This window comes from Colossoma macropomum, unplaced genomic scaffold, assembly GCF_904425465.1.
Source record: "Colossoma macropomum unplaced genomic scaffold, Colossoma_macropomum, whole genome shotgun sequence".
In the NCBI taxonomy this organism is placed as follows: Eukaryota; Metazoa; Chordata; class Actinopteri; order Characiformes; family Serrasalmidae; genus Colossoma; species Colossoma macropomum.
This window is the reverse complement of record NW_023494788.1, coordinates 3887211-3901159: the sequence shown is the minus strand read 5'-3', so window position 1 is coordinate 3901159 and position 13949 is coordinate 3887211. Positions and strand designations below refer to the sequence as shown.

The 13949-nt window shown below is 42.5% G+C and overlaps 1 protein-coding gene across 5 annotated transcripts in view; it reads right to left on the bottom strand.

Moving 5' to 3' along the window:
• Positions 1–706: 706 nt before the first annotated feature.
• The window catches only part of shank2b (SH3 and multiple ankyrin repeat domains 2b), a 173007-nt gene continuing 159764 nt past the window's right edge, over positions 707–13949 (bottom strand). Inside the window, exons 19-24 of one of the 5 annotated variants that reach the window (XM_036568085.1) lie at positions 12801–12821; positions 10377–10436; positions 9960–10084; positions 8173–8284; positions 5409–7794; positions 707–1999 (exon numbers count right to left, since the gene is read on the bottom strand). In XM_036568085.1, coding sequence (XP_036423978.1) covers positions 1408–1999; positions 5409–7794; positions 8173–8284; positions 9960–10084; positions 10377–10436; positions 12801–12821 — 3296 coding nt within the window. In that variant the 3' untranslated portion in view covers positions 707–1407. Of the gene's footprint in view, positions 2000–5408; positions 7803–8156; positions 8285–9959; positions 10085–10376; positions 10437–12800; positions 12822–13949 lie in introns of all 5 variants that reach the window. The other 4 variants (XM_036568081.1, XM_036568083.1, XM_036568082.1 and 1 more) reach the window with 4 other exon arrangements.

Below are 13949 nucleotides of genomic sequence, written 5' to 3'. Positions count from 1 at the left end.
CAGCTTCACAAACTCTCGTCCAGTAAACAATTGACCATTTTACAATTTGAGACAGTGATATGTATAGTTCGTGGAGGTTTTGTGGAACGTCCTGGTCTTTGAAATAAGTATTCCAGTGATTGATCTGAATGGGTAATAATAAACGTTGTAAAATAATAATAATAATAATAATAATAGCAATAATAATAATAATAATAATGATAATAATAATAGTGCGCCTACAGCAGACAAAAATACGCTCATTAATAGTCAAATCAAATATCAAAATGATAAATCTGAATGGGTAATAAATAATAAGTAAAAAAAACGGACAATTATTAATAGTGCGCCTACAGCAGACAAAAATACTCTCCGTCATGTTATTGAATAATTGGTACTGAAACATTTAAGGTTTCTCTAAAGGCAACTCTTCCACTTTTCAGTCACAATGCTCTAAATCTCCCCCAAACATCTTCATCATCCGTTTTTAATTAGGTATTCGTCGAGCTAGCGTGATACTGAGAACACAATCCTGTGGCACAAAGAAAAAACAGCTGGGAGATAATAAGGTCTAAAAATACAGGAGGAAAAAAAGCCGTCTAGTCTAGTAGGAGTAGGAGTTCAGGAACCGAACGGAATGGCAGCACTGCCGTTAGACCTCCTCACAATGTGGAAGACACTAAATATCAGTAGAAATTACACTTCAGAAAGACTTTGTGTTTTTTTTTTTTGTTAACCCATTCAGACGAATATCTAATTTTAACCATAACCAAAGACAAAGAGATGAAAGCTGGCAGCTCGCTCTCATGGCGTCGGGTGCGCACATACAGAGAAGTGACCTGGTGAACACGTCTGTCCCAGGACCGTGAGCGATGTGAACTGAGGAACGACATGGCACCAACCGCACACGTCTTACAGATCCGTCTACTTCCGAACTGAATGCGTAAAAGGAACAAAAAATATAATAAAAAAGCACAATATTTCATAGGCAGCTGATACACGGACCTTCCCTTTTTCCTGAAGAAGTATTCTCTGGATAATCAGTCGTCTTAGCAAAGATAGAAAATGGTCGGCCAGCTCTGCTGGTTTTCAGTGCATTCACGCCAGGCCCGAAAGTAAAAGCCAAAGAGAGAATGAACGGTCGTCTCAAACGCATGGACTCCATACAGTGTCCCGTTAGTGGCTGGGGCTTTTGTTGGTACGAAGGAGCTTTTGTGCTTGTCTTAGCGCTGTGTGTCAAAACTGGAGTATTTTTTCTTCAGGACATGTCTCTCCTTGGAAAAAAAAATCCACTGCAGGCAATGAGAGGAACAAGGTATTATTAAAATAAGTGAATGAAAAAGAAAAAAGAGAGAGGAACAAACAAAAAAAAACAAAGCTTTATGAACAAAAGAAGGCTGACGTCCACCGGCGAAGCAAAGCCCAGTCTCATCTGTCCAGGAGCAGCTTGAGCGCCCGCTCGATGTTCATCCTGTGGCCGACGCGCGTCACGCCCAGGTCGATGAGATCCTGCTTCTGCAGGCTGGGCAGGTGGCTGCCCTCGATGTCGTTGTCCATGAAGGCGTCTCTGTGCTCGGCCAGGTTTAGGCTCTCCAGCCAGTCGGCCACGTCCTGCTTGCTCCAGGCCAGCACGGGCTTGGTGGCGAAAGGCTTGTTGGAGGCGGCTTGGATGAGGGTGAGGGGTGAGGGCGAGCGGCTGCGGCCCGTGCCCAGGCTGAGGGGCGGCGTGGGCAGCCCGAACACGTCCGTCAGGGTGGGGGAGGCGGCCGAGGCCGGAAGTGAAGAGGAGGAGGCACAGCTCAGGCCCGAGTCTGGGGGGGACATGATGGGGCTCGGGGCGCGGGGGTGCGGATGGTGAGGGTGTTGCGGGGGGTGCGAAGGGTGTGGGGAGGAGGGCAAGCTCTCGGACTGTCGACACGGCGACGGGGAAGCAGGCACGTTCTGGCCGGGCTGGGTGCTGAAGGAGACGGCGGTGTTCTGCTGGGTACCTGAGACAAGGGACACCACGGCGTCCGGATTTCTGCAGAGAGAGAGAGAGAGAGAGGGAGAGAGAGAGAGAGAAATGGTGAAAAACATAGTCAGAGAGATAGACTGTCCAAAAGTTTGTAGACAACTGCTCTTTCTTCTAAAACTAAGGGTATTAATAACGAGTTTGCCCTCCTTTGCTGCAGTAACAGTCTCTACTCTTCTGGGAAGGCTTTACACTAGATGTTGGAACTTTGCTGTGAGGATTTGATTGAGCATTAGTGAGGTCAGGTACTGATGTTGGATGGTCAGCTCTGGATCACTACAACTCATCCCAAATGTATTGGATGGAGCTCCATCACTCCAGAGAACGCAGTTCCACTGCTCCACAGCCCAACGCCACTGCTCTAGCCCACACGTGGTACTGGACGTGGTGACCTTATGCTCATGTATGGCTGCTCCAGAGTGTCCAATTCTATTGGTCAATCCTTTTCTATGGAGATTATACAAGCTGTGTGTGTGCAATTAAATGCCTGTGTCAGCAATGAGTGCACCTTAAAGGAGCTGAATTCACTAATTAGGGCTGTCCAGATACTTATGGACATTTTTCCATGCTGGTATAAAGACATAAAGTGAATGTTCTCCAGCTACAGTGGAGCGAATAATTAAAGGTTAAATAGTGTGAAACGAAGCTTTTCACTGTTAGGGCTCAACATCTGCTGGTTTATTGGTTGATCTGTTCATCTGTTCGAGTACATCTAGTTTAAGATGGGCCACCAGTATTTCTTTATAAAGTCAAAATCCACAGCTTAGTCCATTACAGCCACATTATATTGTGCCCTCAGATCACTGTCAGGTGTAAACCTTGTATATAGAGTACTGTGCAAAAAGTCTTAGACACCAAAGCACATTGTTTAAAACCATTTATTTATTAAACACAGTAAGTGTGCTTGTGTTTCCAAAACCCATTATATATCATTAGAAATGCAAATAAAAAGTAACAAGAAATGATTGTTTTCAAAAGAAGTCGTTGATATCTTGTGAGCTAATCTGAAAAACAAAGTTTGGATTTCTCCTGGCCCCAGGAATCATATGGAATAATTCAATTCCAAAAGCATAACTCATCATTTATCATAATGAAGTACTGATTAACCAAACCAGGCACTGGATGGTAACTACAACTAATAATAGGCTCCCTCAAAGAGAGGGACTACTGTAGTAATGTTATTTTGCTTATTGTAATATTAATGTTTTTTCTAACCACATAAACACTTACTGTCCAAATAAACAGCTTTGTAAATGTATTTTTTTTTAATATAAAATATAATAACTGCCTAAAACATTTGCACAGTAGTACAGTAGATTTGGAAAGAGCAGCTGCACTTTAAATTGTGTGAAAATGTTATGACAAATGGACCAATAGGAACGGTCCAGAAATACGTAGTATGTGGACACCCCTCCTAATTTTTGAGTTCAGGTGTTTCAGCCACACTCATTGCTGACAGCTGTATTAAAATTAATCACAGTGACTTTAAACATGGCTCTGTCATAGGCTGACACCTTTGACACAAGTCAGTTTGTGAAATTTCCGTCCTGCTAGATCTGCCCCAGTCAACCGTAAGTGCTGTTATTGTGAAATAGACGGGTCTAGAAGCCCAAACAGCTTGACCTCGAAGTGGTAGACCACGCAGATTCAGAGACCGAGTGCTGAAGCATGCAGCACCTATTCTCTGTTGAATCTCTTACTAAAGAGTCACTAACCCGCCTCAGGAAGCAACATCAGCAAAAAAAAACAGCATGTCGGGACTTTCTGAAATAGGTTTTCATGGCCGAGCAGTTGTAGACAAACCTAAGATCAAAATACGCAATGCCAAGTGCTGGCTGGAGTGGTGTAAAACACACCAAAAGCACAAAATATTTTCACATTTCTTTCTATACTCCTCAAATATTTATATATATTTGTCTGTTATGCACACTTTTTGTGCCTGGATAATCAATATGGCTTTATCCTGAGGCAGGGTATAAGTTTACTCCGATTGTATGCATTGCATATTGCAGTTCAGCTGTCACGTGCCATTGCCATATGGCGACAAAATGCAAAGTACACCTTTTTTTTTCAAATTTAATATTTCTGTTAATTATAACATAAGAAAACAGTTCATAATTTCCTTCCCTTGAAAAATTACCATTTGGGAGATACAAGGTTTAGTTCGGACAGTAATGACATAATAAGCAATGCATACAACATGTCTAATGTCATGTCTACAGCAACCCGAGCAGCCCATAAACTAATCCAGTATTCCTTGTACATCCTGGGAGAGGTATCTGTGTTTGTATAGGGATGGTAACACACTGTTCTTCCTATGCTAGCGCTAAATATTGTCAAATATACTGCATTCACTGTTTCCAAAGTACCAAGCAAGGAAATTTCACATGTTGCTACTTAACACTGCAAATCACAACACTGCATAACAAATAGTCTTTTTATAGCGTCGTCATTTTCATCCTACCAATTTTGTAGCTTGACAGGGCAGCAAGCGCCTCCATTCACTGTGTGATGTGTTGCATGCATACATACAACACATAGTACATAATACATACAATAAACAACAAACTAAAACTAATCTGCCTTTCTAATTAAACAAGAAGCAGAGGTACTACTCGGAAAATAAAATGACATCTCCTGTTTCTGTTGACACTGCATTCTTTAAGACGCAGCAAAAATAACACTACCCAAAGCATGTGCAGTGTAGGCTATTATCAACATGTCATTACTGACTATCAGCCACAAAATCTCTCTCCTTTCACACCGAAAGACGCTGCACGTCCCCTTCCTCAGCGTGTTCTATAAACAGCCATGTGCCTGAACTGTCAGGGCATTTTAGGGTCAGTTCTGTGGTCTGTAAATAACCAAAGCTTTTCATAATAAATGAGTCTCTGCTCTCAGAGAGGTCTGCTGTAGGAGGCAGCAGCAGTGCATCTGCGCTGAGGAGATATGCCCAATATAGGTACCCAACCCGAACCACAAACGCACGCATTTCAAGCTGTGCTGCTTTTTAAGACTGAGAACACTGAAACGCATTGGCGCAGTGGAGATCTGCATGCGACTCCAAACACGTCCGCCTTTGTCATCAGTAGGAAACTGACGTTCGCTCTGCTGGGTAAGGGGGCTCTTGAAAAGCCTCATGGGGGCAGTTTGTGTATGATGTGATGACTGAGTAATAAATGGGTAATGTTCCAAATCAACCAAACACACATACAAACACACCTCTTTCTCTGCTATGGTTCGGTCTGTGTTCATCACACTGACGTTGCTCATCTCGTCCTCAAGGCTGTTCTCATTATTAGGTTGCTAGGCAACTCTTTCTTTCCCGGGCAGAGCACACACACTAATCTGGGTGGCTAAATGAATGTCTGTGTTACTGGGGCGAGTGCTGCTGGTGCAGGTGGTGGGGTGAACATACCTCGTTCCGAAATGAGTTCTACATCCTGTGGGAGAGTCTAACGCTTCCCCTGGCTTTGGTGCTTTGTCCTTGTTGACGTGTTGCAAGACCGAGTTCATTTCGGCCATCCCCTGGGGCTTGGCCTCTGGGCCGTGGGGGTTCTTCAGATCCAGAGGTTCACCCCAGAGCTTTGAGGTTCTTTGTGTTGGGGTTTTCAGAGGCTCTGGCGGGGCGCTTCCTGGGGGCGGTGGTGGGACTGAGGAGGGCACCCTGAAAGAGCCCATGCTCTCCTCGTTCAAGGTGTCCTTATAAAGTGCATTGCTCTTGTTGACGGTGTGCTTAGCCTTCGGCTTGGGCAGGACCTGCGCCCTGTCCACCAGAAAGGCCTGTCCATCTGCATAGACGGTGCAAGTGTCCAGGGTCTCTCCTCCTTCCGATGATAAAGTGGAGATGCTGGACACAGTGGAGACCGTGCTGGTGGTCTCCAGCTGGGGGTCTCCGCTGCTCCGGCTGTCCACCTCAATGCCTGAGTCGATAATGGGCTCGTAGGGTTCAAGAGGCCCTGTGGGGAAGCTAGGAGGTGTGCAGTTGGTAAGGACTGTCGGTCTCTTGATCTCAGAGTTGCTAGTGGTTAAGTGGGGGTAGTAGGGACCAAGAGAAGGTCGCCTCATGCCGTTGGCTTTCTGTTTCAGCAGCTCGGAGATCGTCCCTGACTGATCTTCGGGGATATCAAAACTGTTGGCAAACTCTAATGGGGGAGGCAGGGGTTCACCAAACACAAACTCCTCATCAATGTCGACAGAGGCCAGAGGGGGTGGAGGGATACCAAAGGGGAGTTTGACGGGTTCGTCCACAGAGCTGACAGTGATGATAGTCTTTCCCTGTGGTGCAGCGGACAGAGGCTTGCTGGGTGCAGGGTTAGCAGGTGCCGGTTGGTTGGGATCACGGAGTTCTCCAGGGGTGCTGTCCGGACAGGCGTCCTCATCTCTCTCCCCCTCGGACAGACTGTTTTCATCTGATTTGGCCCCATCTGTGGTGTGGACCATCAGTAACCCTGCTGACTTTTGCTGTGAGGTGTCCACAATGTCAATCAACATGTTCTTTTTCTCTTCCACCCTCTTCTCAGGCTTGCCCAGGTCCAATTGGTACTTGGACTCGGTCTCATACTTGGACTCTGTCATCTGTCTCCGCAGGCCTCCCCGCGGCCGGCCCATGGTGGCAGTGCTGGAGAAGCTCACTTCCACATTGGGCCGAAGCTTTGTGTCGATAAAGAGTGGCTTGTTGAGGTCCAGCTTGGATGGGTCGCTCTTAAGTGGCAGAGGCTGGGACTGCTCCCTCATGGCCCGGTCTCTGGCAGCTAGTGCTAAGGCTAATGGGGAATTGGGGTCCAGAGGTTTCCCAGTAACGGGGTGGACATAGTTTCCGCTCCCTGAGCTGTAAGTCTTGTGAGCCGGCAAGCTGATGGGACTGTGCCCTGTACGAGTGTTCAGAAGCTCCCGTACCATAGTGGGCTCTGGGCTGTTAAAGTCAGTCACATTGCCTCCTCCTCGTGGGATGCTGAGCAGGGACGAAGGAGGCGCCATGAGCCTGCGCAAACGTTCGTCACTGCTGAACATGCCCTCATCGATGGACTTGGAGTGTCGCAAACGTGGGGCCGGCGTTGGAGCAACATCCTCATCACCAGCGTCTGTGGATCTGAAAGATGGCGAGTTCCTGTGCACCTCCAGCCTCTTCTCCCTGGCTGAGCTAGAGGCCATGGCGGACACAAAGGGGCTGCTTGTGTTGAGGCTGTCCTCTGGGCGAAGTTGGCCCGTGTGCTCTGGCGTACTGGTCTCGATCTCCATACTGCTGCCCTGGCTGCTCTTGCCGCTACTGCTGGTGGAGGGTTCTTTGATGATGATGGTGGGGATGGGGATGGAGCAGGTTTTCTCTGGGCTGTCCTCTACATTGGACTGCTTCACCAACATGCCCTTCCTCCTTGCGGGCTTATTTGGCACAAACAGGGCTGAGTGACCCACTTTGCCAACGTCCGAGTATGGGTTTTCAGGGATCTGGGCCCGGCGCATGTGAAGGCTCTGCTGGGCGGTTGGGCTGTTGCAGCCCTCAGAGTCGTACTGTTCAGGGCTGTCTCTGTAATACATGCCCTGTTCTCTCCACCCTGAACCCAGGGTGGAGTCTCCTCCTCTGTCTGGGGCCGTGCTGTTTGCAGCAGGGCTTTGCGTGGTAAAACCTGGTCGGATTGTGCCGTAACCGCTACCGGCAGGTGGAGGAGCACTGTTGTGAGGTGGAGATGGAGGGGAGATGGCTGGTGGGGGCGGAATGTCCTCTGATGAATCGGGCATTGAGAGGCTTCTTGTAAATTTCAACATGGGAGGAGTGAGAAACTGCTTTTCTTCTTCCGTTACCCCTGTGGTTGGATGACAGGAGGATCATCAGTCCAACAGCAAATACATCAGTTAATAAAAAGGCAAAAAAGTAATTACTTGGGTATTATGAACACACAATATTTCACATAAAACAAACAAACAAAAAGCTGGCCAGACTGGGTCCACTGAACAGAGGTAAACAGTTTTTTTTTCTTGATAGGCTAATGCTTTGTGTTCTGTGACATAACATTGTTTATTTATTTATACAGCATGAAAAATAACTTCTTAGAGCAGGATCCTGTCAGTACAAAATACATACAAACACACACAAAAAAGAAAAATACCACAAAATAGTGAAAAAATGAGAGACAGATTAAAACAGCACAGTTATACTCCTGGTGTTAGAAAATAGTACTTGCCTATGGAGGTCTGCCGACGCATGGTTCCCTTTGGTACACCCAGGTAAGGGCCTTTAGGACTTCCTGTGACTGGCGGGGAGTCCACTGATACGTCCTGGCTATTGCACAGGGACTGCACAACCACACAGATTCATGTTTAAGGTGTAGGTAAAGGACTTCATAATCTGCAGTGGGTTAAAACAGAGCTGATTGTTTCAATGACTGTGTTTTTAATTTTAACTGAAAAACAACATTTAAAAAGTCGAAATATTTCTTTCTTAAAATTCCTGTATGGGAGCATTGGTCTGTGACTGTACTGAGCATTATTTCTGAGTCTAGCATAGACATTCAGCAGCAGTGAACATCATGTCTTCAACAACAGAATTTTAGGTGACAATTTACTGTAGGGCAGTGTTCATAAGGCTACATAAGCCCTTCATGACAACTAACACACACCTGCATAAACATTCTTATGGTCCGTTTTAGCGTTTTACAGTAAAAGAACTACTTAAAAAACAATTAAATATTCATACCTCAAATATTTACAAGGAGTATGTTATGATTTGGGTAAACCCAAAACATTCATTGAAATAGTAATTAGCTAAATATGTTCAAAATTGTCATTTATAGGGTACTTTTTATCGTACTATAACCTCTAAATTTCAACTTGTGCAAATACTTTTTTCAATGTTGTTTTTTTTTACAAGATCTTTTTTATTTCTTTTAAACTCAAGTTGAAAGATTTAGATTTATCATTTATGTATATATATTATAAAAATGCTGTTCCACGTTTTTATGTCACTACTAAAAGAGTTTTAGTCTGTAGGCGGAGCCTTATTTTAGCCACACCCCTGCATTTTAGAGCAAGAAGTGCGACTGCATCCCTGTCCCTCATGGCCACATGGTGCGCAGTTAGATCCCATTGTTTTGAAGTAAATGTATCCCAAATGCTTAAAATCAGTGTGGAACATTTATAATTGTCACTACTGAAACATGTTTTTGATTGAATGAAAAACAATGATTTTACATGTTAAGCTGTGTTTGCTCGTCATTCACTGGCTAACGTTCTGCTCAAAATTAGCTAAAATTATCACTACCGAAACTGAGACATTTGATAAAGTTTCAGTAGTGTTATGATTGTTTTGGTAGTGGTAAAATGGTATATATGATCATCTGATTTTAGTCTAAAGTCCAAGTCAGATAAAAGTCTGAAATGTGTTTTTTATTCTGACTTTGAACCTGTTTGGCAGAATGATCCATCTTCACCTGTTCCAGTAGATAAAGGTTGATAAAGGTTGCATTTGCCAGCTTGGTGTCAGGCTGACATCTATGTCATTAGGTTGTTATGACACATTGTGGAGGGAAATGGTTTTGTAGACTTTGTATCTCAGTGTATGTCACAGTGACATAATGCAGGTAATACGACATAGCTTGCCAAGTCATACTGGCCGAACAAAAAAATTAATATTTTCTGTGGCCCTTAGGCAAAGTGCGTTTCATTTTACCATTTAAGCTATTAAATCTGCATTATGTCACTGTGATATACACTAAGCTACAAAGTCAGTCGTGCTGTCATTTTGCCCAAAAACGTGTCATGACAGAACCCAGTGTCAGAAAAAATCGGTGCCACCAGACAGCTTCACATCAAAGTTGACAAAAACAGCCTTTATGACAGACAATACCTATTGGAATAAGCTCTTATAAATGCCTATGTAGGTTTAGGTCAATTGTCAAGCTTCTGTGTAATGCAGCCTTATGAATGCAGCCCTACAGTAAAGTGTCACTAAATATTAAGGGTCCATGCTTACATTCATTTCTGGGGCCACGGCGAAACACCTGCTGGTAGGCCGCGGTTTAACGGCCGCCACCCTCACGTCCACATTCGAGTTGTCCCAAACGGGCTTCTGAGGAGGTACGACCTCCTCCACTTTATCTGCAAGACAAAACAGTCCTTATTTTAGGTTTCAGGAAGCTACAGTGCACCACAAGTATCAAAATCAAGCCATTATCCTCTCACAGGATCTATAAAATAAAAAAATCCAAACCAAGCAAGAAAGAGGAGACAGAGATAGGTACATTGACACTGGTCAAGGTCAAAGCCGTGCAAGCTCTTCCTGATTCCATGGGAATCCTGCTAGAGTAGCTCTGTTTCTCAGCGGCCACTGTGCAACATGCTAGCGTTAGCGTTTATTTTCAGACAGCTCCCATGCATGGGAAATGATTACTTAGGGTGACTTGAAAAACAATCCTCTTCTTCAGAGCCGCAATATCTGAAAGCTGATCATCTACACAGGAGCGGAGGAAAGGGAAGTTCAGTGTCTGATTTGCTGCCATCACATTTGTTAAGACTGCATCTGGTTAGACATGCTCGCACACGCACACACACACACACACACACACACACACACACCTCTCTCTCTTCTTAGCATCACAAGTCTGTAAACATTCACCATTCAAATCCCTTTATACCTCTGAAGCAAGAAGGGCTGATCTTAGCAGAAACGAGTCAAAACTGACCACTCTGCAAATGTCCGTCTGTTTTAAATTCAGCACACAACTGAACATAGACAACAGCAAAGCAGGAAAAGCTGGAATATGTCTGCATTGTGCTCAAAAACAGGGTCATTCTAATTGTGATTAACTTGTCTGCTTGCTTTAAGTCCCTATATCCTACATTATTGCATCCTATATTTTTCCCATGACATTTGTATCAGTTTACGTTTTAAAAATTGTCATAATTCTTTTTTTGCCATGACCATTTTCCAACCTCTATTTATCCCTTAGTATTAAATAGGACTTTTCTGTTGCTGTGCCTTTAAGACTGATACATGCAGATGAGCTCTGTTCTGATTGGCTGGCCTGTATCGTGCCTCATTAAAAAAGCAGTGCAGGCTGAAACACTCATAACTTCAGTGTGAATGGGTGGAGCTGAACTGATGTAGTATGTATATGTGGTTATATCTACATACGGTGTTGCTTAAGACATTATAGAAACAGTGACTTTAAAATAGGGTATTTTTTCAGCTTAGACGCCATATACGTCATATATGGACTGAGAAGTGAATGGTAAATTCAATTAAACAATGTTTATATACTACATCAAACTCTTATATTTCAAAATAAGTGAGGAAAGTTCAGTTTCCCATGATATGGACCCTCAAATGTTATGTTAATGTTTTCATTTACAGCTTATTAGAGCATTATAAAAGTACTAAATCTGAGATTTTAGCATGACACAGTGGAGTTGACACATTTCTTAGCAGGTCAGATCCGCTTACACACTTAGAATTAAACATGCCTTTTCAGTTACTGTGCCTTTTAGACACACATACATATATATATATATATATATATATATATATATAAGAGCTCTGTTTTGATCGACTGCCCTGCATTGTGACACATTCAAAAGCCATTCTAGGCTACATCACTCCTTATTACTTTTAAACTGCTGTAGGCTGAAGAGGTGGATATATGTAAGTGCATTGATTTTCATGACATCACAAAAAAAAAACTGAACTTAAAATGGGCTGTTGAGCTTTCATATATGGAGGAGTGAAAGGAACATTTTGAGACTTGTTTAAATAAAATGTCTACGTTCAAGTGTGCAAGCTGTGGTTTTATACGATATACACACATGACACCAGGACGCCTGTCGCCGCTGCTGCTGCTGCTCTGTCGGCGTATAAAGATAGAGAACCATCTATACAGCTCATGAGAGTCTGATTTAAAAAAGAAGAAGTCTAAATTTTTGTGGCTTGCCTGTCCTAACGCTCACGGGTGTTAGAACAAGTGCCAGCAGCTTTGCACTGAAAATATGGCATTACATTTTGCAGGTGGAATGTTGCTATATTAGACATATGCAGCATTATTTCCATGACAACACTTCATTGCAGAGGCCCTCGCATGACGATGGCTAGCTAGAAAGCACATGCCAGTGCTTACCAGGAAAATGTGTACTGTTAAGGCTATAACAGTTCAAATCTGATGGGATATGAGAGGGAACCACAAATATGGCCAAGGGTTTTTTGGCTGAGGCTGATTCACTGAGGGGGGGGGATTCATGGAGCTTGCATTTTCTTGCATAACCCTTTTTAATAGAGGACAGGCTTATGAATAATGCATTTTCACATTGCACTTGAATTATGTGGCTTGAGAATAAAGATTCAGGTCTGCAGAACATTATTTAAACAAATCCTTATCGACTGTGAACGGCCCTTCTGTTCTAATGAGAAGTCTGATATAAGAAAATATAACGTATATCGCTGTTGTTGGAAGAAAACCTCGTATCTCCATTTTTGACGTTTTTCAGTTTTTGACATAATTTGAAAATACATTTTACCCCTTACTTTGTGTGGAAATTTCATGAAGAATGGACCAATAAAAACGGCCCAAAACGACTTGGGAGAGAGTCTGGTTCCATTGACTTACATTAAAAGTAAAGAAGGTTTTTTCCTTCTCTGTAAAGTTACCATTTTGGAGATACAAGGTTTTCTTCCGACAACAGCGATATACAAATTGCATTTCATGTACATCATATTGCACATTCAATATGTCAAAAACAGCTTGCCTAAATACTCGGTGCCTACATTGCTTATAATTACACCAAGTGTGTGTGTGTTTAATGAAACATGGCCATTGAAACTCACCCTTCTTTTTCCTCAAAGTGGCTTTAACATAAAAGAATACTCAGGTTTATTCATGAATGAATATTCACACATCATTTACATAAAAGAACGGGGAATCAAAGCAGAGGAAAGCACTTTGTGTTCCTCGCCATGGCATTGACCTGGGTAAAATGTAATGCCATATCACACAGTACACTGTTAATCCATGCAACAGTCTATTTTACACAAGGAGACGAGACAGAATTAGCAACAATAGGACACGGGGAACAAATCACATATTAGTTTAAAACGTTTGAAGCAACTTAATCAATATACTGTACACGTTTCTTCATTTAATTCTTCTGACTAGGGCTGTCAGTATTAATTATATTAGTAATCAGGTCATCTAGAGATTATTTTGACTCTTCTTCAGGTCATTTTAATCTTATTGTAATGTTAATGCTGCTTTTAGCCAGTCTGTTTATATACATATCACTATACAGCAGGGTTTACTGCTGAAATCTTCACTTTATAAGAAGCCTGCAAATCACACATATGATAAGGTTAATTTCTGCTAGCACCTGTAAGGGAATTTCTAAATTATATTAGCATCAAGATAAATCGGTTTTAGCAGGGACATTTGAAGCATTTGAAGCTTGTAACAGACATACAAGTGGCATACTGTTTACTTTGTATGTTGCATTTATTATTATTAGACTGAATATTCTTACAGCACCAAAACATTAAATTTTAGTTTCAACTTTTAATTTAATTTTTATTTTTAATTAAATTTAGTTTAATATTACATTTCATCAAGTTTACTTCATATATATATATATATATATATATATATATATATATATATATATATATATATATATATATATATATTTATACACACATATATACATGGAATTTGTAACTACAAACATGCATGCATTAGTGAGATCCTGCTGGTGTGGATTTCCTCTCTTCTAAAGATGCTAACAAAAGCAACCTTGTGGAAAATGTTCAGACTGCTGAACGTGGCTTTATATTGACCTGTGGAGAACCAGTAATAATGAATTATCTGCTAATCTTTAATGTTGCTTTCGGCCAATTATTTCAGTAACTTGCCATGGCTATTTATCATTATACAGTAATGTTTACTTCTGAAATCTTCACTTTATAAGTAGACGGAGTACCACCCCT